A 26,878-nucleotide genomic window follows, 5' to 3' on the forward strand; every position below is an offset into this window, starting at 1 on the left:
CCTGGAGCTCTGAGCCGAAAGCTTCTATCCCCAAACACCAACTTCACGGGCTTCTTCCTGTCCTCGTGCACCGGGGCAGAGGCTCCCCAACTTCTGTTACACACTCCCCTTCTCACACACCCTCAGTGGTCAGAAAGCCCTTCGTCAACTCTGTCTTCAGTTCTTGCTGCGGTTTCAGCCCATTTCTTTTCGCCATATCCTCTGCCTGATAACTGCTGGGTCAACTCTGCTCCGGCTTTTCCCACAGCAGGAAAGGTAGGGGCACTACAGAGGATAAGGGACCTCAGTGACCACCATTACACTGTGCATCTTTCCTGAGAAGAGGCAGAGCTGGAAGGGAAGCAGGAAGGCTCATGGTCAGATGGAAGATAAGACTTTTTGGTTCTTAGCTTCGCAGGAGAGTTCAAGAAGACGAGACTGTCCTCCTTCCAGGGAGACGGAAGAGTGACCCTTCTGGGGGCTGTTTCCCTTTCCAGCCTCCTGGTTTCCCCTCTTGGCAGGGCAGGCATAAGGCATCGCTGCCCTCACTCCCTCATGTCTGCTCCCCTGTGCTCACCTCTGCTCTCTCTGTGTGTCTAAGGTGGGACAGAACAGTCAGCTGTGGGAAGGTAGGAAAGAGGCGGTGCTGACTTCCTTGCCCAGTGCCCAGATACTGGGTCCAAATTCATGTGGCAGGGTAGCCACATGGGCAAACACAAGGCAAGTGGTTCGGGAAGGGGAAGAAATTGTCATTCTGTGTGATACTAGAGAGACCATTTGGACTTTGGCTTCTCCCAAAGAGAATGGAGATTGACCTAGAATGGAACTAGTTCTTTTAAGTGAGGAGAGGGATAGGGGTGCTAGAAGAGGGTCCTCTCCCCCAAATACCGGTCATGGCTTGAATCCAAGCCAAACACACAATGCCGTCCTCTTTGACGTCACCTGACCCAAACCCAGAACCTAGCCACAGCGTCAACCTATACTTCCTATTAATCTAAAAATCGACATCGCTCACAGAAAATATAAAGATATCCAACATTCTGACCTCTCAATCTGAGTCCGTTTCCCCTCTCTGGCTTCCTTCCCTCCTTCTCCTGTATGACGCAGTTGATTACTCTGTTCAATGCTTTGGTCTAGACCTGCATCTGAGGCCACACCCCAGCCTACTCACCCCCTCACCCCTCTTTCCTCTCTCACTGCCCCTTCTGGGGCTCTTCTCTTCTCGCCCCACCCCTGAGGAGTCCTCCTCCCAGCTGGGCTCTTCTGGAACATGAAGAATATTCCACCTCATCTAGTGAAGGGAAGGGGTAGGAGTTCTCACCCCACCCTCAGGAAGATGTGTCTTCTCCCTCCCCTGCTCTGTGGTACTTCCTCTCTGGCTGACTTAGCTGATAGAACCTGGACCCCAGGCCAGGCCCCTGGCCCTGGGACAGATCTGGGGATAGGCTACACCACTCTGTTCTCACCCTGGGATTGACACCAGCTTCTAACCAGTGCTCGGCAAAGCCTTAAGTAAGTTTCCTGGGAGTAGGGGAGTGTGGGGGGTGGTGAAACCATAAGAGAAGGTCCAAAGGAATTTCCAAAGGAAGCCTGACCAGTGGTAAAATGACTTGGGAGGACTTAGTCTTGTCTCCTATCCACGAAATCCTTCCCATCCCTGTTATTCTTGATGGGCCCCGGGAATCTCTGGGGCGAGTGAGTAGGTGGTTGGAAGAAGTCAGTGGGACTGAAGGGCCGAGGGCCTGGCGGGGGGAAAAGGAGCTAGCCTTTTGAGGGGTGCGGCATTGGTAAGGAAAGTCCCCACTTTGGTTCTGGGTTTCAGGGTCTCCTGAGGGAAGGAGGCTGAAGGGTCTGGAAATACTGCTTCTGCTGTTGCTATATATTTTGCAATTGGGTCTGTGGGCAGGAAGGGGCCCTGTGGCCCAGTTGGGAAATTAAGTCTTTCTCCTCAGCCAGATCCCCTTAAGACAGGTCAGGTGGCAGTGATGAGGGCAGTATACTGCGGAGGTGCAACTGATGCTGCTGACCTTGGAGACAGAGTAGAATACGCAGGCTAGGTGTGTCCAGGAAACCCTTGTCCCTTCCCTCATGTGCGTGTCCGCCCTCGCTCTCCAGGTCCTTGCAATGGCCACGAACGCTACATCTCCTGAAGCACCCTCGTCACCAGGTGTCATGTTCATCTCTCTGCTGGTTATCATCGTACTGTCAGTAGCACTGGCTGTGGGGCTGCCCGGCAACAGCTTTGTGGTGTGGAGCATCCTGGTAGAGATGCGGAAGCGCTCTGTCACTGCCCTGCTGGTGCTACACTTGGCCCTGGCCGACTTGGCCGTATTGCTCACTGCCCCCTTTTTCCTCTACTACACGGTCCAAGGCACCTGGACTTTTGGACTGGCTGACTGCCGCCTGTTCCACTATGTCTGCGGAGTCAGCATGTATGCCAGCATCCTGCTTATCACGGCCATGAGCCTGGACCGCTCGCTGGTGGTGGCCCTCCCCTCTGTGTCCCAGAAACTCGCACCAAGACAGTTGCCTGGCGGGCGCTAGCAGGCATCTGGGTGGTGTCTGTCCTGCTGGCCACACCCGTCATCTTGTACCGCAAAGTGACGTTGGGTCCGGACAACAGGAGCCTGGTCTGCTTCCCGAAGTACCCCAGCGAAGCACATAGGGCTTTCCATCTGTTCTTCGAGGTGGTCACCGGCTTCCTGCTGCCCTTCCTGGCCGTGGTGGCCAGCTACTCCGACATCCGGCGCCGGCTGCGGGTCCGGCGCTTCCGCCGCAGCCTCTGCACCGGCCGCCTGCTGGCCTTTATCATCCTGGCCTTCGCTGCCTTCTGGCTGCCCTACCACGTGGTGAACCTGGCCGAGGGGGTCCGAGCGCTGGCGGGCAAGACATTGGGGTCCCGGCCTGAGAGTCAGCGGCTGCACCTGACCCGCAAGCGCTCAGAACGCTGGCCTTCCTGAGCAGCAGCGTGAACCCCGTGCTGTGTGCATGCGCTGCCGGCGGCCCGCAGCGCTCGGCTGGCACGGCCTTCGTCGCCAAGCTGTTGGAGGGCACCGGCTCCGAGGCGTCCAGCAGCCGCCGCGGGGGCACCCTGGCCCAGACGGTGAGGGGTGCACCCGCCTCTCCCGAACCTGGCCCCGCCGAGAGCCTCACTGCCCCCACCAACCCTCTCGAGCGAAGCGAAGTCAGCTAGGCCTGCGGGGTGGTGGCGGGAAGGCTGCTCGCTTTCCTCCTGGGGGAATACGCCCACGCTGGCCTGACCCAATTCTTCAACCTCCTCTTACCCAGGTGGCGGGTGGAGTGGATGAGAGGGAGGGGAAGGGCAAGTCAGGGCAGAGTGGGAGCCTGGCCCCCATGGGCAGCTTTGCAATGAAAACTGAAGTCTGAAACTGGGTCAACCCTGTGTGTGGGGCATGTGTATTATGGCAGACTGGGGTGCTCCTGGTTGCCCTTATGGGTGTCCTTCTCAATAGCTGAGAGGCACATCCTTTAGTTTCCCATGATTTTCAGCTTTGGAAGAGACACAGACATAGAAATCAGACCTTCTTCCCTCCCTGCCTCTGAGGCAGGTGGTCTGCAGATCATACTGAGAACAACACAGGGCTGTAGACCCCTGAAGGAGCTGGCCAAGGAAGACCACCCACGTGGGCTCATCACTCCAGACTCCCCGACTCAGCAGACCTTCTGAGAACACTTAGCACTGCTGTGAGGTGTCTGCCCTGGAGGCTGTGATGGGTATCTTTATTAGCAGGACTCCAACTTCCTACCAGTAATCTTTGTCCTCTCAGTGGGAGGTGTCCTAGGGGATTGCTTTCCTTCCCTGTGTCTCCCAAGGAGGCCTCACTTGAGAACCAAGTCATCAGATCTTATCCCCTAGAATTCTGCAAATCAGCATTCTGCCAACCCCTAAAAGGCTCTGGTGCAGGCTGGAGCTGAGGGCCCTCTGTGATGTGGTTACCCTTAGGAAATGAAGATTTGCAGAAGTGAGAAGGTTGAGTCATTCTTTCCTAGGGATGACTGTTGCCTTGGAGAGTCTGGGACTGGCTCTGTTCCGACAGCGTTTTAATAAGATGGTAGGGGCTTCCCTGGTGGCACAGTGGTTAAGAATCCGCCTGCCAGTGCAGGGGATACGGGTTCGAGCCCTGGTCCAGGAAGATCCCACATGCTGCGGAGCAACTAAGCCCGTGTGCCACAACTACTGAGCCTGTGCTCTACAGCCCGTGAGCCACAACTACTGAGCCCGTGTGCCACACGTTCTGAAGCCTGTGCGCCTAGATCCCGTGCTCCACAACAAGAGAAGCCACCGCAATGAGAAGCCCGCGCACTGCAACAAAGAGTAGCCCCCGCTCGCCACAACTAGAGAAAGCCCGCGCGCAGCACTGAAGACCCAATGCAGCCAAAAATTAAAAATAAATAAATAAAATAAAAATACACGATATTCGTTTAAAAAAAAAAGATGGTAGCGGCAGTGTACTTTTTGAATGTCTCCTATAAAAAAAGACAACTAGGAGAAAACCCCCAAATCCACGTGCAACACCTGCCACAAACTTAGGGTGTCAAGACATCTCCCATGGACCCCAAAGTATGAGCAAGTAGGAATGAGCCCTGGATGCTTCAAGACCCACATAATATCGGCAACTGTGCAGAAGGATGCAAAAGGAAGCAGGAGGGAATCTGAGGGACCTGAGAACAGGAGACCCTCAAACGGTCTACACGTCCTTGCTAGAAAGCATGGTGGGTCCGTTTGAGAACAGCAGTCAAAACAGGGAGGGACCTAATAGATTATTTCCCAGGCCTCCCGCCCATGCTACATAGTAAGCACATAACAGGTGCTTATTTAGTGTTTGTTGAATGAATAAAGATCAAATGACATTTTACTGGGGATTCTTTCCAGTATATGTGGATGGGGAGCAGGAAAGGACAAGTCTTTGTTTTGAGTCATGTGGATAAAATCCTTTCTGCTTCCAAGGGTACAAAACACTGGAATCATGTTGGCAGGCAGGCAGGAAGGCTGAGGCAGTCGTCTTGCTGAGCTTGTGAGAAAGAATCACTCCTTTTTAACACACTCATACTTCACACACACACACACACTCAGTTTGGCCTGAGAAGAAGCCATACTACTGAGAGGCGAGGAGAAGATGCTCCCCAGATACACTAGTAGCTTCTGACATCAATTCTAACCCAGACATACCAGAGTATCTTTATTGAGGATCTTATAGGTGGGAGGAGGGGGTGGGGTTCTCAGCCTAGGGTGGCCGAGGGAGGTCCAGTTCGTGTCAAATCTGTGTTCAGGAAGTAGGTGCAGAGCTGCCCTTTGCCTTTGACCTTGATGATGCCCCGGCTGTAGCAGGTGTAGCCTAAGGACTGCAGGGCGCAGGCTGTCTCTTCCGTCACCTGCAATTGGAGGAGGGGTGAGGGAATGTGGGAGTGGCCCTACCTATCGCCCCGCCCCCATGCCTCCAATGTGGCTCCCTCACTTGGATCTTGCCCAGGACGCCTGTACTCTCCATCCGGCTGGCCACGTTCACCGTGTTGCCCCAGATGTCATATTGTGGTTTCTGGGCCCCAATCACTCCGGCCACTACAGGTCCGTGGTTTAACCCTGACAAGAGGTACGGTAAAGAGGGGCCCTGAGGGGGGGATTTCGAGGAAGTGGTGGGGAAGATGAAGCTCAAGGAACTAGGGTGAAGGGCCTAGGGGCCTTGGAGGAAAGGAGGAGGGGCTGGAGGTGTGCGGCTTAGGGAAAGAATTGGATGGATCTCATAGCTTCTGGCCCAGCAGCTTCATGCTCCATCCCAAGGGGTGAGTCTGGAGGGGGCTCCCGGGGTGAGCTGCGGAGCAGCTAACAAAGGATTCGGGAGAGGGAGAGCTTGGGAAAGTGAGGAGGAGGTCCCAGACTGTCCCAGCAAGGGAGGGTCCTCACCCACACGCAAGCGGAAGTTGTTGAATGAGTGCTTGTTGATGACGTCCAGCTTAGACCCAAGGGCCACGGCAAACTCTACCATGGTGCCAAGGTGGCTGCAGCTTTGCTCAGCATCCTGGCAAAAGGCCGGCCCACCAGGATGGATCAATGAGGTCACAGGGATAAGACCCACTTATGGGCCCACCAACGAGAGCCCGGACGAGGGTCAGCACGAAATGAAGGGACGCTGTACCTGCTGTGCGTCCTGTCCAGAGGTGGCGTTCAAGCCTGTAGCTGCCATGTAGGTGCTGCAGATCGTTTTGATTTTCTCCACCCCACTGAACTTGGGCTTGGAGAGCAGCTGTACGGAAAGGAGGCTGTGTCCCCAGTCTCTCTTGCTCTCTCCCAGAAGCCCAGCCCCAGGATTTTGGAAGCTAAAGGACCAGTTGTGGGGCCAGGGATGGTGGCAGGAGGAGAGTTGGTAGTGGGCAGAGTCGCTGGGGAGGGCAGAGCTGGGGGATCAGAGGAGAAGCAGGAGGACTGGGGAGGGAGGATGGGCCTTATGGCCGGGAGAGCGAAGTGGAAGGAGGGACTGGTGGGAAATTCTAGAATCCGGGTCATAGGGTCTGGGGGGACCTTTCAAGTTGTCACCTCATCAAAATCAGCAATTATCTCATTGAGCAGCCGCAGACACTCTAGCCCCTCATGGTTGATGCTGGATTCAGAGTAAAACTCCTTGAAGTCTGGGACTGAGGCGAAGAGGACACAAACACACTCGTAGGACTGGTGGTAGAGGTCCTGGGAGGGCAAGAGGTTGGGCTAAGGGGCTATGCCACATTCTTCCCCCTTCTGGGTCTACATGGGTCCTCCTCCCTGTGTCCACACTCCACCGCCTTGGTTTAAGAAGGATCGGGAAGGAACGAGAGGGGTAGGGCCAGGTTACCCCAGGGATGTGACTCAAGAGTTAAAGATTGGGTCTCATTGCAATTCCAGGAGAGACAGAGGTTCAGAGTCAAGATCACCTCACAGCAATGTGAAGGGAGTCTCTTTTGGAACTGGGATCACGTCCACGGGAATTCTCTGTATATCCTATCTTATTGCTGAAAAGTGTTAAGTCAGTTAAGTCAGCTTACAAAGATAGCTACAGTTTGGAAGATAAAATGAAGCAATAATAACCTCCAGAGCTTTGAGAAAAGGATTTTGCTGTTCAAACTCAAAAAAAAAAAAAAAAAAGAGCAATGGTAGGGAAAGGGGGGATCTCATTAATCCCAGATTCTGGCTCTGAGCTTTCTAGTAGCCAATGAGAAGACAGAAACAGGATCAGTTACCAGATGTCCAGGGTCTATAAGAGAAGAAACCAGGAGAAGCAGAGCTACTACTGATCTCGAGAGCGGAGATGAGGCACAAGGCTGCGACATAGACCCTGAGCCATTTCTTTAACACCCTCTCGATACGGGCCAAGAGCGTTTCCACAGCAGACAGTGCGAGGTGGTGGTGGTACAGGGAAGACGCTGCGGATATGTGAGTGACCTCTGACCCTCTGACTGTAGCAAGATACCTGAGGATCTAGAGCAGCATCACGCAACCGAAGTTTCTGTGGCGATGGAAACGCCTATTCTACGTGCTGCCCAACGTGGCAGCCACTAGCCACGAGAAGCTGTCGAACACTTGAAATGTGGCCAGCGTGACCGAGGAAGTGAATTTTCTATTGTCATTAATTTAAATTTAAATGGCCACGCCAGGCTAACGGCTACCATACTGGATAATGCAGGGCTAGAGAGATGGGTGGACTGTGCCCTTCACACAGTTCCCATCGACACGCAATGAGGCTTCTGAAGTGGAGAGGGTGGCCATTAGAGAGGACACGCCTTCCAAGTAAGAACCTGGGAGCCGGAGATTCCGTGCTCGCCAAAGACAGAGCCTAAGCTCTTGTGAAAATGGAGGCACCTGACGGGCACCGGGGCTCGGGCAGCCACCCAACCCATGGTACAGGAGTCCAGAGAGGATGGGTCAAGCCAAGACTTTCATCGTCTGGGGCTCAGGAGCTGGGGGTGGGGAGTCACCTCGTTGCGCCGATTCTGGCCGATGAACTGGGGGGCTACGTGCGCGGGGAGCACATTCTCCAAGAGCAGCCGAGTCAGGTTTTCCATCGTCTCTGTCTCCTCCTGCTCTTGCCTCAGCTTCTTCTTCCACAGGAAGTCCAGGCGGCAGTAATACTCATTCTGGGGAGGGTCACCAGGGGGCCATGGGAAGAGACAGTACAGGGGGAACCCCAGCTCCTGAGTGTTCGCCCCTCACTCCGTGACGCTTAAAACCATCCCACACCCCCAGTTTAGAGAAAAGGCTTAAGGTGCAACTATCCCTGGGGAGACTGCCTTGAATCTAGATTCAAACTAGCGAGGACAGTAGCGGCAGCAGATTTTTTCTTAAGCATGAATTCTCCTAGATTGGGGTGGGAGGGAGGAGGGGAGGGGAGAATTTGAGGGTGCTCCCCTGTTCACTTAGAAGCTTCTAATGGACACACCATTTGGGCACCACCCTGAAGAGGTGAGAATAAGGGAAAGGCAGTAAGAGAATAAGGGGAAGATGAAGTCACACCTATGGGGACTCCGCCTCACCCTTCCTAGGGAGGCCCTGGAGGGCTGAGCTGGGAGACTTACCTGCCGAGCCAGGACCAGGAGGGTGAAGAAGAAGATGAAGAAGGAGATTGTTCCCATCAGTTTAGGCTCCTTCAGCACCCCTGGCCTGAGGAGGCTACAGATCAGGGCTTCCCTTTGCCTTGCCCCTTCTCGATGGCCTCTCCCCGCCACCTCCCGCACCCGTGCCCACGTAGCCCTCGGCCTCCCTCTCCTTTTGCCCTGTGGGTGGCTCAGACAAAGAGATGAAAACACTTCTGCTCTGTCCCGTCGCAGCCCGTGCCCCACTGTGCAGCGGCCGTGCGCACCTGGAGTCCAAGGCACCCAGATAGAGGCGGGCGATGAGACAGTCGGACAGCCAGGCGTGGGAGTGCAGGAAGAGGGAGCAGCAGGCCGCCAGCCACAGCAGCAGCAGCAGCAGCTTCAGCTCGAAGCTCATGTGCAGGAAGAGGGAGCAGGAGAGGAACCCCAGCACGCAGCAGTGCACGGAGTACTGGGGGCCCGGGCAAGGCAGTCAGGAGGTGGGGCATGTCCCTCGGGCAGGCGCAGGGGCGGGGGCCGCCCCAGGGCTCCTCCTGTCCTGCCCCTCCCAGGGTCCAGTCCTAACGGGAGGGTAGAGGGTGTCGGCCACACACACACACACACACACACACACACACACACACACACACACGCCAAGTGTGACTTATATCTGTCCCGGTCCACAGGATGAAGTGCTCTTCAACTAAGGGGTGGGGGAGGGGCGGAGGAAGGCTCTGGAGAAGGAGATTCAGGGCTGTGAGGGATACTCACGGGGACGCTGATGAGAGGCAGGGACTCAGGGAGCTCCCAGGAGAGGTTGGAAGCTGTGAAGGACACATTGGAAGCCCGGAAAGGGCAGTTTGATGCTGCCGGTAAGAAGACCTGCAGAAGGAGACAAGGAGCTGAGGCGGGCAGGCAGTTCCTTGGGCACAGTGGTGGCTTGTGCCGGGTTGCAGCTGACCCAGGGATGAGTCGTGGCCAGACTCCTCCAAAGGGGTGGAGCCTGCTATCTCTGGTTGGTGAGGGAGCCTCAGCACTGGGGTCCTCGCTGGCGGGGGCGGGGGGGGCAGGGATTGGGGGAGAGGGTGTCCTGAGCTCTAGTCTGTCATGGATCCACTGTGTGATCTTTTGCCAGCCACTTAACCTCTCTGGGCCCCAGCTTCTGCTTCTGTAACTTGGATGGGGAATGATTCCTAAGGTGCTTTTCAGGGATAGAATTCTAGGAACGATGCTAAGTTCTGAAAAATCAGCCAAACTCAGCTTACAAAATCATAGTGAGTAAGGTAAGGAAGGAAGGTCTGCATACATAGAAAAAAGATAGGAAGGATATCCACCAAAGTGTTATTAACAATGATTATGCCCAGGTGGTAGGTCGTGGGCGACTATAATTTTCTTTTATACTTGTCCAACATTTCCAGCATCCCCTGGCTTTAGTCCAGCAGTCCTCCCAAATCCAGGGGTCCTCTTTCAGCCTCTGGCAGGTCCGGCATGCCCTAATGGGGGCGCATAGGGCCCCGTCTCTCTCACCAGGCTGGTAATGGCCATGGAGAAGACGAGCAGGATGGTAGCGGTGCCCAGGGCAACTCGCAGTCCAGGCCGTGTGGCCACTAGGACAGACAGTGTGGGCAGCCAGTGCAGCATCTTGGGGCCTTTCAAGACACACTTCTGTGGAGGGAGCATGGGAGTCTTAGCCGTGGGGCTGGGGCACCCACTGCAGGCCAAGTCGTGGTCAGGGCCCCAGCTCGCCACTCTGCCCCCAAGCCCACCTCACCGTCAGGTGCTCTGAGAAGCAGACGAAGAGGAGGAGGAAGAAGAGGAGGAAGGTGATGCTATAGGTGATGGTCAGAGCTGGGGGCCTAAAGAGAGACAAGAGCGAGGCCTTTAAGAACCAGAAGAGGTTCTCTGGGCGCTAGGAGGGTGCCGTTCAGTCTGGTTGGGAGACATGGGGAAAAGTGGTCCTGGGGATCTGAACCGGCTGCCGACGAGGTCTAGGCTGATGAAAGGCATTACATGCTGATGATCTGGGAAAGCTGAGGGGGTCAAGGACAGTACTGGGATAATGTAGGGGCAATACTGGAAGGGGACAGGGGACTCACAGGAGTGGCCGAGGCTGCATCAGACTGGTCTCTGCGCTTTCAGGCCAAAGCTCTTTCATCTGGCTGAGTTTTGAATGAGTCCTCACCCCTCCTAGCAGTGAACTGGGAGTGAGGACCTACTCTCTAAGCTCATTTGCTGTGAGATTTGGACTTCTCAATGGGAACAAAACCTCCTTCATGGGACTGTTGCTAGAATTGAAAGACGGGTATGTGAAAATGCTTGGGGTACACAGAAAGTCCACAGGATGTAAGATAGTAAGATGAGGGCTACCATGACCAGTTCCCCAGACCACATGTTTCCATTTCCTCTGTGGCTCAGTGCCCTGAGCCGAGGGGAAGTGGGCAAGGGAAGAAAGTGTGGGCCAGGGGTCTGGAAGAGCCAGGGGTTCTGTTCTTGAGAATCAGGGCTTCCCTTGCCTCGGTGTCCCTCACCTGTTTGTCACCAGCATCTGGATGATGAAGTTGGAGAAAAAGACCAGGAAGGTGCAGGCTGCATAGTATTTGAAGGCGGGGAGTGCAGAGAGCCGATACTGGAAGGGCGGGGGTCGGTGGAGACAGGGCACCAGTGCTGCCCATCAGTGTCAGTCCCAGGCAAGGAGTGGGTCCCCAGCCTCACTGTCCCCCCTCCAGTTCTGCCCCAGGTAGCCTCTACCTGTTCCCCAAGGAGCTGCCCTCCTCCCTCCCATCACCACCCAGTAATTCAATAGATGGGTATGAGCCCTTCACCCACCAGGGTCACAAACTGGGCAGACCTGGGGAGGGGAGGTGGGACCACAGGGCCTGCTCCCTCCCCAGGGTGCAGGAACTGAGGTTGGGAAGTCCTGTGGTGACATCCCCCCAGTCTACCTCCTTCTCCATCTCCTTCTCTCGGAAGTACAGTGTCAACGGGTTGAAGTCCTCGGATTGTTTCCACTGTCTGGTGGAGGGTGGGGGCAGTAAGCCCGGAAGAGGAAGGGGCAGGGAGGAGGGCGTGGTCCGGTGAGTCGAAGGGCTAGAGCTGGGAAGGCTCTCCCTTCCTTCCAGGTCCTACCACCCCTCCTCTACCACATGAGCCCAGGCCTCCAGCCCTCCCAGCCCTCTCCCGCTCTCCGTACTTCTGAGAGTTGAGCTGTTCGATGACTTGGAAGAACTTGGCATCCCCGGTGTCTAGTTCATCATCCAGTCCCCGGGGGGTACGGCTCCTGCACAGTGAGAGCCCAGCCTGTCACCAGGGAGATCCTCAAAAGCATCTGGGCAAAGCAGGAGAAGCCCCCCCAGGGAGGATGGAGGTAGGTCACTGGGACAGCCCCACTGTCAAAGTTGTTCAGGCCTCCTCACCGGTCCAGGCTCCACTGGGGGCTGAAGGAAGACAGGGCCTTCTCCTGCAGGGAGAACACAGGGATGGGGGAAGATGAAAGATGGTGAGCGTCCTCCACCATGGTGGAGCCTCTCTGCAGTGAGGCATTCCATTACCTACACCCGGCCTTGACTGCAGGGAGAACACAGGGATGGGGGAAGATGGAAGATGGTGAGCGTCCTCCACCGTGGTGGAGCCTCTCTGCAGTGAGGCATTCCATTACCTACACCCGGCCTTCACTTGAGCATTTGACCTGGCTGCTTCCCTTGCCTCTAATGAACTCTCTCTATCTCTATCTCTCCCTATATATCTCCATTTCTACCTCCATCTCCACCTCTGTCTCTACCAAATCCCACCTACCCTCAAGGGAAGGTTCGAACCATATTTACTTCTTCAAGCTCCCTCCTGACTCTTCAGACTCCCAGAGTCTCTATACTCTCTGATTTCCTCATAGTTTCTATCACTTAGGAGGCAACCCTGGATCCTCTGTAGGCACGAGTGGCTGTTGATTCCTTGTCTCATCTTCCCTAAGGACCGCAACAGATTCCAAAGGCAGTGACTTGCCCATCACCCTATGCCCCCAAATCCCTGTTAGTTGAAACTGGAATGGCAATGCAGGACACTCTGAATCTCCTCTGACCTTTCGTGATGGTCAGGCTGAGCTGGGAGGCGGTGAGAGAGGGAAACGAAAATGGAGAAGAAAGGGAAAGAGGAAGAGAAACAAACCTGGTTACAGTCAGTCTCTTCTGCACCGAAAGGAATACGCAACGTGTGCAGAGACGTGAGAAGGAGCACACGAGCAGGTGAAGACAAGCGCCGAGGAAGGGGGTGAGGATGTGTGGTGACCGTCCTTCCCCACTCGCCTGGCTCATGTGAAGGAAGCAGGGTCACAGGGGGCCACATCATCCCCCAAACCAAAACCTTGTGTATGTGAGAGGAGCAGAGAGGGAGAGACGGAGAGCGATTGAGAGGTATGTTCTAGGCGTGGGGCCATCTATGCCTGATCCTCACTTTTATCAGACTACCTACCTGCGCCCCCCTTCCCGGGCCCCATGCCTATAAGTTATCTGAAGGCAGGGAAAACGTCTTATTCATTTCTGTCTTCTCAAGAACTAACCTAGTGCCTGCAACATAGTAGGTGCTCAAAGATTGTGGAAGGAAGGAAGGAAGGAAGGAATGGATGGATGGTAGCCACCACACAAATAGCACCCCACCACCCCAAAGTTCCGCCTTGTTTAATAGTAGGCTAAGTGTGATTCTCAGGATCCCTAACATTTGAATGAGACCCTGGGATATCAGGGGCTGAGAAGGGAGTCTCTGGGTTGGTGAGGTCCTGCCTCAGGAGATACCTTAGAGCAAGGGATTCCCACTCTGCCCTGAACTTCTTAGCCTGCATGCCAGTGGGGGGTTGGGGAGTTCTGGCATGGGTTCTGGGGGGCTTCCCCACCTCGGGGATTGTACCCAATATTGTCTTACAGCCCCTGGGCTCCTGGCAAACCCCCTTCTACCCCACCCCCACTGGGAGGTCTCATCCTGCAACAGTCAGCTGGGTCTTGGGCTCTTCCTTCCTCTCCATCCTGCCAGCTTAGCCCTCTGACAGCTCCCTTCCCCATGCTGAGGGTTGAAATTAAGCACTCAGCCGCGGAGCCACTGCTGCCAAGGTCCACCCCCTCCCCGCTCCCCGCTGTTCACCGATCTCTGGCCTGCTTTCCTGCTGGATGGGAGAGGAGTGGGGATGGGACACAGAAAGGGTACTCTGTAGTCACCCCATAGATTCAAGCTGGTCTACCTAGTAGAGAAGATGCTGGGAAGATCTGTGGATAGGTGGTTGGGAATGCTGAACAGGTTTTGGGCAGATAGGGTAAAATGGAGGAGAACGGGCTGAGGAATGTAATCCCAGGGCAAGCCTTTAGGGACATGGCCTGGGTCCCTGCATGAGGGGGTTCTGGCCGCTTGTCATCAAGTACCAACCTCAAGAGTCGGCTGGTGGAGGAGATCCAGGCTCCTCCGGCAGCTGGTGAATGAATCACTGACTACCTTGAAGTGCTATGTATAGGTCAGCCAGTAACTGGCCCTGCTCTAACTTACCCCAGAGGAGGGGTAGGCCGGCTCCCCTCTCTCCCTCCCCCCTCCCGCCCACTCATGGTGATTTCCTTCTTCAAGGCCATGAGAGATTTTCACTGTCACCTCATTTTATCTGTGTACAAGTGCTGGAGAGTAGGGGCAACAAGCGATTGGCCCCGCCTTCTGGGTCCCAGAGGGGACTGAAGAAGAGAGCGTGCAGTCGCAGGACTGAGCTAAACAGAGACACTTCCTGGTGGGAATAGGTGTGCACCACTGGCCTCAGAGTGAGGAGGAAGTAGGGTACCAGGGGAAGGGGCTTTCCTGAGTAGAGGCTGGGTAGCAAGGGACATAGCGTCTGTGGGATCTTGGGTCGTCTCTGAGGGCAGTCATCTTTGCCCTTTCTCCGGAAAGAAGGGCAAGGAAGGTCCTGAACCAGTAACTAGGGTGACCAGAAAGTTCGGGACCTCGTGACGTCAAGTGACTCACTAGTGGTGGGGGCGGGAGGGGCTGGAAGTGGGCAATGGGGGTGGGTTTACGTAAGTGCTGGGCTCACGAAGGAGGTGCACGTACCGGGAGAGGGGTGGAGGTGGACACAGGGCTCTCCACATGGCTCAGGTGGGCGAAAGGCTTGGCTGCACCCCAGGACTCCAGGTAGCGGGTCATCAGCAGTGATGGACGCATCTTGGGGCCCTCAAGAGAGGACAGCAACCCGCCTGCAGTGCCCTTCTCGTCCTCCTCCTCAGCCTGGGGCACATGAGGGCTGAGAGTCAAGATCACAGACCCTTCCCCATTCTCCCCACACCCTTTAAAGGCTTGTGTCCCCTCCCCCACGATACACACTTCAGGACATAGGAGCTCAGTCTCTGGCATGGAAGAGATCAGGCCCGTTGGCTGTGGATGGTTAGGGTGGGCCAGCCCATGGGGTCCAGGCTGGGCTCTTACCCGGGGATCGATGACAAGGTAGGTCGGCTCCCCTAGCTCCCGAAGGTATGGGTCCCCGTGTTCCATGGCTGCATCCTCCACAGCATAAGCCCCTGCCAGCAGTGCCAGCGTAGCCCCTGTGATATGTACTCGTCTGGAAGGAGGGGGCAGTGGGAATCAGAAGGGAGGGCTTCCAAATCTCTCATTTCTTTCGAGGATCGTTCCTGGAGGTCTGACTTCAAGCAAGGCCCTGTGCTACAGGAGGTGTCTCCCAGCTCCCCTCCCTGTACCCCAGGATCTCTCTGAGCCCCACTTGGGAACGTGCCCATTTTAAAGAACTATGAAAACCAGGCATGTGGGAGGCCTGACTGGGCTCTTGCTATAGCCTGCTGGAGCCCCAGCTCTCACCCTGGCACTCCACTCGCCTCCATGTGGTTGGCCAGAGTGACGTCATGGGACCAGACATCATACTGCCACTTCTGCAGCCCGATGACCCCGCAGAGCACGCTGCCCGAGTGCACACCCACACGCATGTTGATATCCACGCCGGTGGCTGCCCGAAGTTTCCTGAGCAGAGTGTGTGGAGACCAGTCGGAGCGCTGCCTTCAGCCCTACCCATGCAGCACCCCTCCCTCTCTCCGGGATGACTTCCACTACCCTACCCGCCCCCACCCCACATCCATCCTGCCCACCCGAGCTGACCTGATGGCCCGGCACATGTCCAGCCCCATGCGCACGCAGTTGATGGCGTGGTCTGGCAGCGAGAGCGGCAGCCCGGAGACACAGTAGTAACAGTCTCCCAGGATCTTGATCCGCATGCATTCATGCTCCTGGGGGAAGGGTGTACAGGGGGAGGGCGTCACCTGGTTAGTGGTCAAAGGAGGCAGGAGGGAGTTGGGGAAAAGTGGGAGCAAATGTGGTATTCCTGAAGAACTTCTGAGGTTGGGATTGTCTAGGTCAGATCTAGGGACTCTCTTAACTTGATACGGGGCTGGCTGAGGTCTCCTATGTGGGTGTCTTTCTCAGAAGGGCTTCTGAAAGGTTGGGATGTCTGTGGCTCTCTCCATCTTTGGCATGTGTAGCGTGTATCCAGATTTGAGCACATGAAAGTCACCTCAGGATTGAGAGTTTTTTTGGGGGGACACCCAAGATTAAGTTGCTTAGGGGCATCCCTGGGGACTGAGAAGATAGCTGGGCTGAGGATGCAGAGGGCAGAGGTTTCCCTTGGAAGGGCCTCCTAATGGTAGCACATCAGAAAAATCTATCTAGATTTGGTTGCAGTGTCCAGAGACACCTATGCTGGGGCTCAGAGCCTGTTTGGGGGTGTTGTGGTTGGGGCATCTGTGAGGATGTTGAAAGGTCTCTCCAGGTTTGAAGTGTGCAGTGAGCAGTTCCATACCTGGGGAGATGTGAGAGGGTTTCCTACCTGCAGTGGAGTATCTGGGCGCCCACACGGACTTGGAAGTGGGACTGGGATCTTATAAGGCAGGATTTTCCCTCGGAAGGGGCTCTCCAGGGTGGGGAGTTTGAAGGTGGGGAAGGAAGCCCCCTCTGACCTTGGCGATCTGGTCGAACTTGCCAAAGAGCTCGTTTAGCATGAGCACCAACTCCTTAGGGGAGCACTCACTGGCCAGCCGCGTGAAGCCCACGATGTCAGCATACAGCACGCTGGGCAGAGCAGACTGCGTCAGTGGGGCTGGGGTCTCAGCCCACGTCCCCTCCCATCTGCCATCCTTCCTTATACCTCACTCCCTGGTGCCTCTTGACATAGAGGCTGTGGAAGTTGTTGGTGCTCTCGGGCCGTGACCCCTGTCCAGCCTGCAGCCGTGCCATGATCTCCGCCTTCATCTCTCGGGCCAGGTAGGCGGGAAGGATGGACAAGAGAAGGTGTTCCTGGGGGAGGTGACTATAAGCACCAACACTCCTACCCCTAAAACCAGGAGCCTCAGCCCCCCCAAACCCTTAGGAGCCCACAGACTTCCCCAGCCCCAGAGGTGTTCCCAGGGCCCTGGCCCAGGTCCTCCCCCCACCACCTACAGCCTGGCTCCACCCCTGCCCTGCACTGATCACCTTTAGGGACTGAACTTCCAGCACCAATACCGGAGTTAGAGCCCTTTGTTTAGTATCACAACGTTCTAAAATGCTTTCACAAGCTTCAGTTTGCTTGAGCCTCACAGCGGCCTTCCAAGGTGGGTGATAGCCACATTTTACAAAGGAGGAAACAGAAGGTCAAGCGACCCTCCCAAAGTCATTCAGCTTCCAGAGCCCGGTTGTGCGATCTAAACAACTCCCCCCTCCGAGCCCCGGTCCCTCCCGGCCTCCTGGGCCCAGCGGACCTGGTGCTTCTTCTCGGTGTCGAGTCTCCGGCGGGAGTGCAGGGAACTAAGCGCCTCCCGGAACGTGGCGCGCAGCGCGCGCTCCATCAGCGCCTTGTGGTATGCTCCGGCCACGTTCCCGCACAGGAACAACACCGCGTTTGCCGCCAGCTGTGGGGAAGGGTCAGCCTCAGAGGGCGCTGGACCCCGGGGTCGGCGGGCTATTGTGTGTAGCTGGATTGGTCTCTGAGAGGGCTGAGGAGAACTCTGCAGTTAAGAGACCGAAGTATTTCGAGGCAACGGGTGCCACACTGTGGGACCCATAGGGGGCACTGCTCCTCCCCCCGCCCCAAGCAGACTCTTGGCTTCTGCACCAACACGGCCTCTTAGGTCTAGAAACCTTGGCACGTACGTTTCCTCTGCTGGGAATACTACTCCACCATCCCCACCCGCGCCGCAGCACAGCACTACTCAAGCTCCAATTTTTACATTCTCTGCGATGGTTCCGTCATCCACATCTGTCCCCACCACCCCAGTCCTCTGGCGAGCTTCCTTCCCCGTGGGCCCAGAGCCCTCTTCTGGCGCTGCGCTCTGTACCAGCTCCACGAGGGCACGGTCGGGGTCTGTGTTTGTACCCTGCGCCCAGCGTTGCGCAGTGCCTTGGAGTCACAGCTCATCAAAACGGTTGGTGAATGCCCAGAGGTAGCAAGTAGCGCCCAGCGGAGCCAGCCTCGGACGCAGCCTGTGCTCCGCGCGTGCTCACCTGCGGCAGCAGCGCGGGCTGTGAGTCCGGCTGAGGCCCAAGATACAGCCCGAGGACCAGCAGGTGTGAGAGTGAAGAGGCGAGACCCGCGGCGGCGGCGTCCCGCATGCCCAAGGGCAACATGGCGTACACGGTGAAGATGACAAAAAGGAAAAAGGACACCTGGGGGAGACGGGCGCGGGAAGTTGCACGCTTACACTGCTGCGCTGCTCCTCGGGGCCTGAGTGCGCGTCGGAGGCCCGGGAGTCCCCTCCCCACTGCTCGGCCTGCCTCACCTGGTCCCAGGCGCTCACCACGCCCCCGGTGAAGAGGAAGCCGAGGCCTAGCGCGAGCAGCGCTGCCCACACGAGGCCCGACAGGGGACGCGTCCAGCGCTGCAGTCGCTGCTCGCGGGAAGCCAGGCCCAGCAGCAGCGAGAAGCCGCCCAGCCCGCACAGCATAGTGGTCAGGAAGCCCGGGTCTGAGGCCAGCTCCTGCGGGGGAGGGGGTACATGAGGCAAGATTGGCGTGTGGAGTTTGGGGAGCTTGTCCAAGGAGAGGAGGAGTGGGCAGTCCCTCAGACCCGTTCTGAAAACTGTTTCAAACCCAAGTAAGAAAAGCAGGTAGGGCACCTTCACTTGCCATTCATATTAGGTTGAACCACATGAAATTGCTGATAATCTGTTTTTTTTTTTTTTTTTTGAGTTTAAGATGCTGCCTTCTCCCTCTCTCTCTTTTTTCTTTTTTAACATCTTTATTGGAGTATAACTGCTTTACAATGGTGTGTTAGTTTCTGCTGTATAACTGAGTCAGCTATATGCATACGTATATCCCCATATCCCCTCCCTCTTGTGTCTCCCTCCCTCCCACCTTCCCTATCCCACCCTTCTAGGTGGTCACAAAGCACCGACCTGATCTCCCTGTGCTATGAGAGCCAGCAGTCTCCTGTGATTCAACCTACTATCTCACTGGCATGCTGCAGGGGGACTGAACCTTGGGCCATCTACCCAGAAGACCTGGCTCCAACCGCATATTGGCCATTTGTGAATCCAGGAGCTTTCTGAGACTCAGTTTTCTCGGAACTAAAGCACCCCTCCCACCCCCACCCGGGATCCCAAAGCAAGCGAGAAATTCCAGCTCACAGAAGGCACTTAGGCATGAGTGTATCCAAATCTGGCCAATTTGCTGGGGAGATTCCCTGCCCGGGGCCAAGGTTCAGAGTTTCGGGCCCCGCCCGCCCCCCACCCCACCCCACCCCACCCTCAAGCAGAGCTTGGGCAGGGGGGCGCCCAGAACCTCCCTCGCCTGCCTGGGAGCTGGATCTCACCATCACCTCAAGGCGTAGAAGCCCCCCACTCCCACCCCGGTCTCCACCGTTTGTCCCCACCTCTTCCTGGACTTGGAGGAGGACGGGCAAGGATTGGTCACATCCAGTGGTTTTCCCACCTTGCCTCCGAAATGTGAAAAGAAAACTTGACGCAGGATACTTCCAGAAGTGGAACTGAAGATCCCCTTTCCCCCCACAAAAGAAACTGGAAACGGGTTCATTTTGGAACTAAATGAGAGTGGGATGTAAAGTGTCTTCTGGGACTCTGTGGGTACAACTGCCCTACGGCCCCTAAAAGGGAAAGAAAACCAGGAAGCAGATTCCCACGGGGCCCAGTGTAATTCCCACCCCACCCCCCACACCCAGCCCACCGCCGGAAAACTGGAAATTCCGGTGTTGGATTTATTCTAGGACCAGTAGATCACAGAAGCTTGTAAGGTCTGAGGTCTGTCAGTACCCGCAGGGAAATTAGAAGCATCGAGGGCTCAGCTATCTCCTTGTGTGGACCCGGAGACTGTGGCCCAGAGAGGCAGAGTGACTTGTGCAGGGTCACTGCAGTTCCTAGCAAGGTCTAGCACTGGTTTCCCGGGTCCCAGCCAAGAAAGCACATCGAAAAGAAGATCCACGTGGGACCACCCCGGTGGTGTCCAGTGGTTAAGACTCCGTGCTACCAGTGCAGGGACCATGGGTTTGATCCCTGGTTGGGAACTAAGATCCCACAAGCTGCAAGGCGCGGCCGAAACAAAAGAAAAGAAGACCCACAAGTCCCAACCCTGAAAATGCCCCTGAGGCAATGACCCTCCCGCTGTCCCTGAGGAGGCACCCTGCACCAGAGCCCCACTCGCTGCACCTCCCCCGCCACTCACCCTGCCGCTGGCCCAGGCAACAGCGAGCAGCGCCAGGAGCCCGACGAGCACGATCACCAGCAGCAGTAGCAGCAGTGGGTACTGCTGGCTCAGGCTGTAGTAGGTCTCGTAGAAGAGGTCTTCGCTGGGAGGCGGCCGGGGACTGAAGAGGCGGGCCATGGTCTCCCCTGCCCAGAGCTATACCGCCTTGGGGTGACCCCTGGGGCTGAGGAGGGCCAGGGTGGGTTACTGTCTGAGGCCCCAGCTAGCCCCAGCTGTGCCGTTCTCACCAGGTCCAAGCCACTTGCGCCCGGACCTCCCGACCTCGCTATCCCACCTCCTCCCAGGGCACTCCCTGTGACCTCCTTGCCTTCTCCCAGTTGGCAGTGAAGGGACTGCTCAATGCTTTGCTCCTCCTTCCTCAAACCCAGACTGCAGAGGTGCTCTAGCAAAAGCCAGGGGCACAGGATTTAGGGTTGAAGCAAAGGAGCCCCAGCTACCTCCTTTCCCCCAACTCACTGCCGCAGCTGAACGGGCTAACCCCAGGGCAGGTTTCGGAGTCACACTGGCTGCTAGGCTATTAGCTCTGAGCCCCGGGCAACAGGCACTTCCCTCCCGGCGGCTCGGCGCCCTCCCACTTCCCCGGTGGGACAGCCCGGCCCTTCCTGTGCCCTAGCCGGACTCCGCAGACCTCCTCCCCCACTCTGATTGTCTCTCCTAACTCCACAGCCTCCCCACATCTGCCCCCTCAAGGGAGAGGAATGCGGACCGCGGGGGAGACGCAAGGGGTGGGGTGGGCTGAGCCAAGCGTCAAATGTCAAAATGGGTTCAGAACCTTGGATGTGGGGAGACTGAGGGCGGGCTGGAGCGAAGGCTGGCAAGGATGCAGGGAAGAAGAACATGGTGCCATACGGGGGCTAGGTTCTAGGTTAGGATGGGAGGCGGTCATTCCCTGCTCCTCCAGCCTAGATGGCAGCGGTGTGGCCGTATCTGAGTGGTCCATACTCCAGTGGTGTCCAGCTCCAGGGGAGGGGCACATCTGCGTGTAGCTTTGTGGAGCCGTCGCTGTCCACTCCCAGACAGCAGCTGAGAATCAAAGGGTTCCAGTGCCTCCACGGACGCAATGTGTGCATGCAGCGGAGGGAGGTGGTAGTATGGGGGCCGACGTACGAGAGACTAGGGGCATCACGCAGGGCAAAGATGTGCTGGGGTCTGCGAATTCCCATGGCGAGCCCCCTTCCCCAGGACTCCACTGCCAAGTCTCCACAGCCCAGGGAAAAGGTGGTGGCAGGACCACAGCCTCTGTCCTCAGGGTTTGGTTTAGGGTGGGGTCTGGGCCTGCTCTACAGGAAGTGCTCTGCCCTGAGATTAGAGCTGCCCAGGAGCCAGACCTCCAGGATTCCTTCCTGCCGCCGCCAGCTGGGCCCTGACCTTGTGTGCCACAACTCTGCCCACCTACAGCCCTCAGCATCCCCCTTCCCGCCCTAGCCAGACACGGAAGTGCCTTCTACTCCCTCCATGTCAGCTCCCCCGCCTCTCATCCACGTCCCTTCCCGCCCCTGGCTGAAGCTTTAGCCTCGTCGTGGTGGTGCTTTGGTTAAAATTCCACCACATTCATTGACTCCTGGGGTCACAAAGACAGTTCGGGTGCAGGCCTGATGGCCCTCAGAGAAAGTCTAGGCTAGCTGCCTCAAGTCCAGGAGGCAGTTTAGAAGCTGCTTCGATTCCTGCTATTATGATACTAGCCCTGTGGCCCACTCCAGGCTTCGGGTTCTTGCCGTCCTTCTTTCGAACCTATTCCTTGGGGGGTGAGCTGGGGGCCCCTATCCATGCCCCGAGGTGCCAGGCCCTGCACGGATGAGGCAGTTCTTCCTTGTATAATCATATGGTTGTTGTTTCCAATCCGTACCCCTTGGCTATGAAGTACGGTAGGAAACCGTGGCCCTTTAAGAGAAAGAGTGATGACGGTGGGAGGGTTAAGCGCTCTGGAGACTCAAAGTGAGGAGGAGCGGCAGGGTGGAGAGGCAGTGGCACCTCGTGTTCACCCTGGGGAGATGCAGGTGTGGGGTCTCCGGGCCTGCCAGTGACTGGGTCAAGGTGTGTCTTCAGCCTTCCTCTTCAGGCTGCACCTTCAGAATTGGGTTTGCAGAAACTCAAGAGGAGTGGCAACTAACATCTGAGACTCTGATGGTTGGGTCTTTTCTGATGGGAAACCCTCTGGGCATACATGGCAACAATGGAATGGAATTCAGGGGTTCACAGAGCTGGTGTTGGGGAAAGTCAGAAGGCTCAGGGGCAAATCCAGGCTTTGCTGTGTGACCTCAGTGGATGTCAGTTTCTTCATTTATAAAATGAGAAAGTTGGGTTAGGTGGCCTCTGGCCCTTTCTCATTCCCCTCCCCAAGTACCCTGGATCTATATTTGGTCTTGAGGAAGAAGCTGGTGGAAGAATTGAGCAGGGGGAAGGAAGGAGGAAGGAGTGCGGAGTGGGAACCTGGTACTGGATTTGGCCCTGGCGCCCTGGGAGGCCAGTTGGTGTCACGTATCTCAGCCCCCTGCAAACAACACAGGGCTCTCAGGGCCCCCGTCCTGGGCCTTGTTCCCCTACTGCAGACCCCCTCAACCCCAAGTCTCCCCTAACAAGGGGACAGGATTCACAGGAGTCCTAGTGCATCCCCTAGTCCTACCAATGTCTCACCTGATACCCTTGGGGTCCAGGACCTGGGGTCCAAGCCGAGGTGGGGCTGGGCTTCTGGTTTCTGACAGGTAAGGTCTCTGGATTTTGAGGAGGTCGGGCTGTTGAATCTGAAGAGGTCTCTGCTGTCCAGGGCAGGCTGAACCTGCCCTCTCTGGGCCCTGATGCTCTTGGGAAGGTTTGTACATTTTTCAGGAACAGACCTGGGGTACCCCTCCAGATTCAGGTTCATCATTTCAGAGACCATGGAATCATGGCTTCCTGTGGTTCCCCCAGGGCCATCCATTTCTGTACTTTCCGGGCCTGGCTTGAGGACAGACAACTACCTGCTGCTGTCCCTGTGCTCGGACAGGAACTCCTTTACCTGCAAGGATGGGGAGCTGGCTGGGCATGGAGGTGGGAGAACCAGAGCAAACCCAAGGGAGGAGTCTCTTGCTTCATATCTGTTGCCTGGGAACTCAGGGATGGGGCGGGGACACTGGGGACAAGAGACAAGGCTTAGAGAACAGTGGTCAGTGGGGAGTCACTGGGTGGTCAAGGGAGCCACGTTGTGCCATCCTGCCCAGCTCCTAGGTGGGGTGAGGGCATTGGGCACTCACTGTGGAGACTGCAGCATTCATCTTTTTACCAGACATCTCCTTTCTTTACCAGATCGAGGGCTTTCTGGGTGTTTGGTCGGCATTCTGGAGAGAAGGCAGAGTGGGTGGCAGGTGAGCAAAACTTCTTTTCCAGTGAAAAGCCCCTGCTGACAGATCCAGGCCTACCTCAACTGCCAGCTAAGTGGCCAGCGCACCTTGGAAGGAGGGTCTCTTCTGGGCCTCATGGCTCCAGCAGTGCTGCATTAAATCCTTCAGTACTTCCAAGCCAGGATCTCAGGGCCAGACTGGGGCAGCTCAGTCAATGCAGGCCGGATCTGCCTCTCACACACTGCTTCCCGCTGCAGTGATTTATGGTCCACTACTGGGGTGTGGGTGTGAGGAGAAGACATTCAGAGTATGAAGGCCACCTGAGCCATCACGGAAAGGGGCAGGGAGTGTAGGAGATGTGAGGAGGGAGTAGGGCCGTCTGAGCAGGTAAACAGGAAGAGGAGGGCTTGGGGATTGGGGGTTTTGGGGAGGGGGCACCTGAGGTGAAGGATCCCAGAGTCTGCCTAGAGTTTTACTCTCAGCTTCTCTTCTGGCTAGCACTGCCCACATTAGGATACCGAAGCTGCAGAAGACATAAAGCTGAGGCCTGACCCAACTGCTGACAAGACTCCTTTCCATACACCATCCCTTAGAAGGACCCAGAGAGGTGTAGAAATTGGGGATGTATGTTTGGAGTACCTTACCTGTAGACATCACTGGCCATGGAGGCCTTCCAGTTTATATCAGCCAACAGTTCTGGGGCCAAGTAAGCTGGGGTGCTCCTTGACTCCCCAGATCCTGCCCCTGTCTGTGAGACTCCCAGAAACGTGGACAGGCCCAAATCTTCCAGCTGCAGAAGGAGATAAGGAGGAGGAGATAGGAGATGGACAGGGCCTAGCAGCCTGCAGAATCCTTTCCTCTCCCCCACAGAAGGCGCAGGCCCTTCTGTGGCTGCGCAGATATTTTGGTCCCAGCCTTGTAAAGGGGGTGTGGAGGGTTAGCGGAATGGTAGGACCAGTGAGGCTCCTGGTTGGAGGTCTGGGTCCCCGCTCCATGGGGCTGGGTCAAGGTCTGAGTCTCCTGGACTAGGTCAGCCACGGGTCTTTGGAGGGCCCCGTGGGGTGGACCCATGGAACTGACCATGTTGGCCAAGGCTTCTATCGCCTGGTATGGCAGGGGCTAAAGCTCCTGGATGAGCCTTGACACTTGGGCAGCACTGCGTCCAGAGGGAGATGCTGAGGGTATTCAGAAGACAGGGTTGCAGCAGGTCCTCTGTCCAGTGGGTGGGGTTGGAGCAGCTCTGGGGCAGGACCTCGTCCAGGGGTTGGGCTGCGTAATGGATGCGCTGACCTTGGCATGCAGCTCTGAGTCCAATAGGACGTTGGGGGGCTTGAGGTCCCGGTGTAGAAGCATGGGGTAATGGCTGTGCAGGTAGCACATCCCGAGCACCAGGTCCTGCAGCAGGCGGCCGAGGAGCGGCCCCGGCCTTGAGCACTGGGGCTGTAGCAGCACCTCCAGGAAACGTTCTCCATGAATTGAGTCACCAGAGCCGGCGCAGACACGTACTCCCACTCCAGTTTCTTTGTGACCCCCAGCAGGGGTAGCACATGATTGTTACACAGGCTTGCCACGGTCTTCACCTCCCTGGATATCGCCGGCCGGCACTCTGCCGCGGGTTGGAGCCGAGCTCCCTCCTGGGAAGATCCTTCCCTTCCGCACTCAGGCCCTGCCACGCAGAGGCCCCTCCTCCTCCGCCCAGCTTCCCAGACCAGACACCCGCCCCCAAGCGGCTCGGGGCACTCACGAGTTCACGATCTTCACCGCCACTTCCAAACCCCCAAGTCCTGTGCTGTGCCCGGAAGACAGCGCCAAATCCGCCTTTGCCCATGAACTCGGGGTTCTCCACTTCCTCGATGGGCACCAGCGGGGCTGAGGTACCGCTGTGCCTGAGAGAGGGGGCCTCATCACCCACCGGCCAGGGCCCCAAGGCCGCGCAGCTCCCCACACCGCCCCACCCCCCAAGCCCCGTGACTCAGCTCGAGTTGGTCAGTTCAATCTCCAGCCTCCCCCGTGAGCCCCACTGTGCCCTGGGGTTGGGGGCCGGGAGAGGGGTCAGTCTCCAGGCCACCGCACGGATTCCGCTTCCCGGGTTGCTTTCTCTACACTGCCTGGACCACTTCCTTCTTTGACGGAAGCCTCTGCAGTCCCGCCCTCCGGGGCAGGTTCGGGGGAGGGGGTGCCGGTGGGGTGCCGAAGGGAAGCTAGCGCTGTTCCTCGGGTGCCACGGCCAGGTTCCTTGTCACTGGGTATGCAGGGCGCCACGGAAGGAGTCCTCACCTTCTAGGAACCCACAATCAACCGCCTTCTAAGCTGGCGTCTCACCCTTATCCCACCGGATTCCCAGCTCCACCGCCAAGCCTGGGACGGTGAGGATTGGGGGAGATGGTGCTGAGGAGGACATTATGGTCCTAAGCTTCCGCTCTCCCGCAGCTGCCTTAAGATCACAGCTAACACGTGTCTAAAGCTCACCGTGTAGGAGTTACATAATATGGATTAGCTTACGTAATTCTCACATCAACCCTAAGGAGATAGGTACTGCTTTTGTTACTTCTTTATAGGTAAGGAAGCGGAAGCACGGATAGTGTAAGTACCTGGCCCAAGCGTGTGTGGACCTGACCTCCAAGCCTGGCTCTGAACCATCAAGCTTTGCTATTTTCACATAGGCTTCAGCTGGTGGGGGAGGTGGCTGGGGTAGGTGTGAAGCAACCAACAGTCTGCATTCCTGCCCTTGGTAGTGATTTGTCTGCTGGCAAGACCAAGACCCAGTCCCAGGGTGTTGTGGTCAGCTAGGCGAATTGGGCCGGCCAGAGTGTTGCTGTTATTGTGGTGTATACTGCAGTGGAAACCCCTCAGAGCCTCTCTGCCCTCTCCCCCCACGGCAAATCCTCCATGCAACTTCTCTGGTTAACAAATGTTCCTGACAAGCATTTACTCTGGACAAGGGCCCTGGAGAACTCAGGAGCAAGGGGAGCCTTAAGGATTCAGGGTAGACAGAAGGCGTCCATATTTTACCTGCCCAAGGCCTGACCATGGCTGGAGGTTGTGGAATTAGATGTAGCCAGCCTTAGGCACTCGGTTCTTTTTGGGGAGACCCAACCCTGTGGGTCATGGGTCATGGGCCAGGACTCACTGGAGGGTGCTCACCTTGGTGTGAAATTTCCATTCTGTCCAGTGGTCCATGGGCCCTGCTAGTTGGAGCAAAAGTGGCCAGCAGTTAACTGTGGTTTCTTGAGCACTTGGAACTCCAGGATCCACATCATGAATTCTGGTGGAGTCAGTCCATGCTATTTTCAACCTATTTAGGGAATTCTTAG

The 26,878-nt window shown here is 56.7% G+C and overlaps 2 protein-coding genes across 21 annotated transcripts; one reads left to right on the forward strand and one right to left on the reverse strand.

The window, feature by feature from the left end:
* Positions 1 to 1,372: 1,372 nt before the first annotated feature.
* LTB4R (leukotriene B4 receptor) lies at positions 1,373 to 3,172 on the forward strand. The gene is given in 4 exon segments (XM_032617834.1): positions 1,373 to 1,491; positions 2,095 to 2,488; positions 2,491 to 2,910; positions 2,913 to 3,172. Coding segments are annotated over 3 exon segments (1,065 nt in total). The 5' UTR covers positions 1,373 to 1,491; positions 2,095 to 2,103.
* Positions 3,173 to 5,051: 1,879 nt separating this feature from the next.
* ADCY4 (adenylate cyclase 4) lies at positions 5,052 to 25,654 on the reverse strand. Of its 20 annotated transcripts, XM_032623121.1 has the most exons (33): positions 25,309 to 25,654; positions 24,209 to 24,354; positions 23,672 to 23,838; positions 23,478 to 23,561; positions 23,243 to 23,356; positions 22,882 to 22,958; positions 22,678 to 22,738; positions 20,206 to 22,128; positions 19,400 to 19,405; positions 18,309 to 18,506; positions 18,034 to 18,195; positions 17,292 to 17,537; positions 16,700 to 16,848; positions 16,512 to 16,623; positions 15,658 to 15,785; positions 15,364 to 15,522; positions 14,977 to 15,109; positions 14,605 to 14,778; positions 11,952 to 11,995; positions 11,729 to 11,815; positions 11,481 to 11,550; positions 11,067 to 11,164; positions 10,310 to 10,394; positions 10,066 to 10,203; positions 9,310 to 9,420; positions 8,826 to 9,010; positions 8,542 to 8,635; positions 7,945 to 8,103; positions 6,533 to 6,679; positions 6,135 to 6,242; positions 5,903 to 6,017; positions 5,457 to 5,581; positions 5,164 to 5,373 (listed from the first exon to the last, which is right to left on the reverse strand). In XM_032623121.1, exons 8-33 carry the CDS (start codon positions 20,362 to 20,364, stop codon positions 5,221 to 5,223), a joined length of 3,345 nt encoding a protein of 1,114 aa, XP_032479012.1. In that variant the 5' UTR covers positions 20,365 to 22,128; positions 22,678 to 22,738; positions 22,882 to 22,958; positions 23,243 to 23,356; positions 23,478 to 23,561; positions 23,672 to 23,838; positions 24,209 to 24,354; positions 25,309 to 25,654; the 3' UTR covers positions 5,164 to 5,220. The 20 variants fall into 20 exon arrangements, with proteins under 20 accessions (XP_032479022.1, XP_032479023.1, XP_032479012.1 ...); XM_032623123.1 differs by lacking the exon at positions 23,243 to 23,356; XM_032623118.1 differs by lacking the exon at positions 23,243 to 23,356 and having other exon boundaries at positions 22,882 to 23,242.
* Positions 25,655 to 26,878: the final 1,224 nt, after the last annotated feature.

Source organism: Phocoena sinus, chromosome 2 (assembly GCF_008692025.1).
Source record: "Phocoena sinus isolate mPhoSin1 chromosome 2, mPhoSin1.pri, whole genome shotgun sequence".
NCBI classification, from domain to species: domain Eukaryota; kingdom Metazoa; phylum Chordata; class Mammalia; order Artiodactyla; family Phocoenidae; genus Phocoena; species Phocoena sinus.

Coding starts and splice junctions, on each gene's coding strand:
- ADCY4 (XM_032623124.1), bottom strand. CDS start 20,364: ATGGCCCGCCTCTTCAGTCCCCGGCCGCCTCCCAGCGAAGACCTCTTC. Junction 14,779..14,976: donor ACCTTGTCATCGATCCCCGG/GTAAGAGCCCAG, acceptor CATGTGCCCCAG/GCTGAGGAGGAGGACGAGAA. Junction 6,243..6,532: donor TAATTGCTGATTTTGATGAG/GTGACAACTTGA, acceptor CTTTCCGTACAG/CTGCTCTCCAAGCCCAAGTT.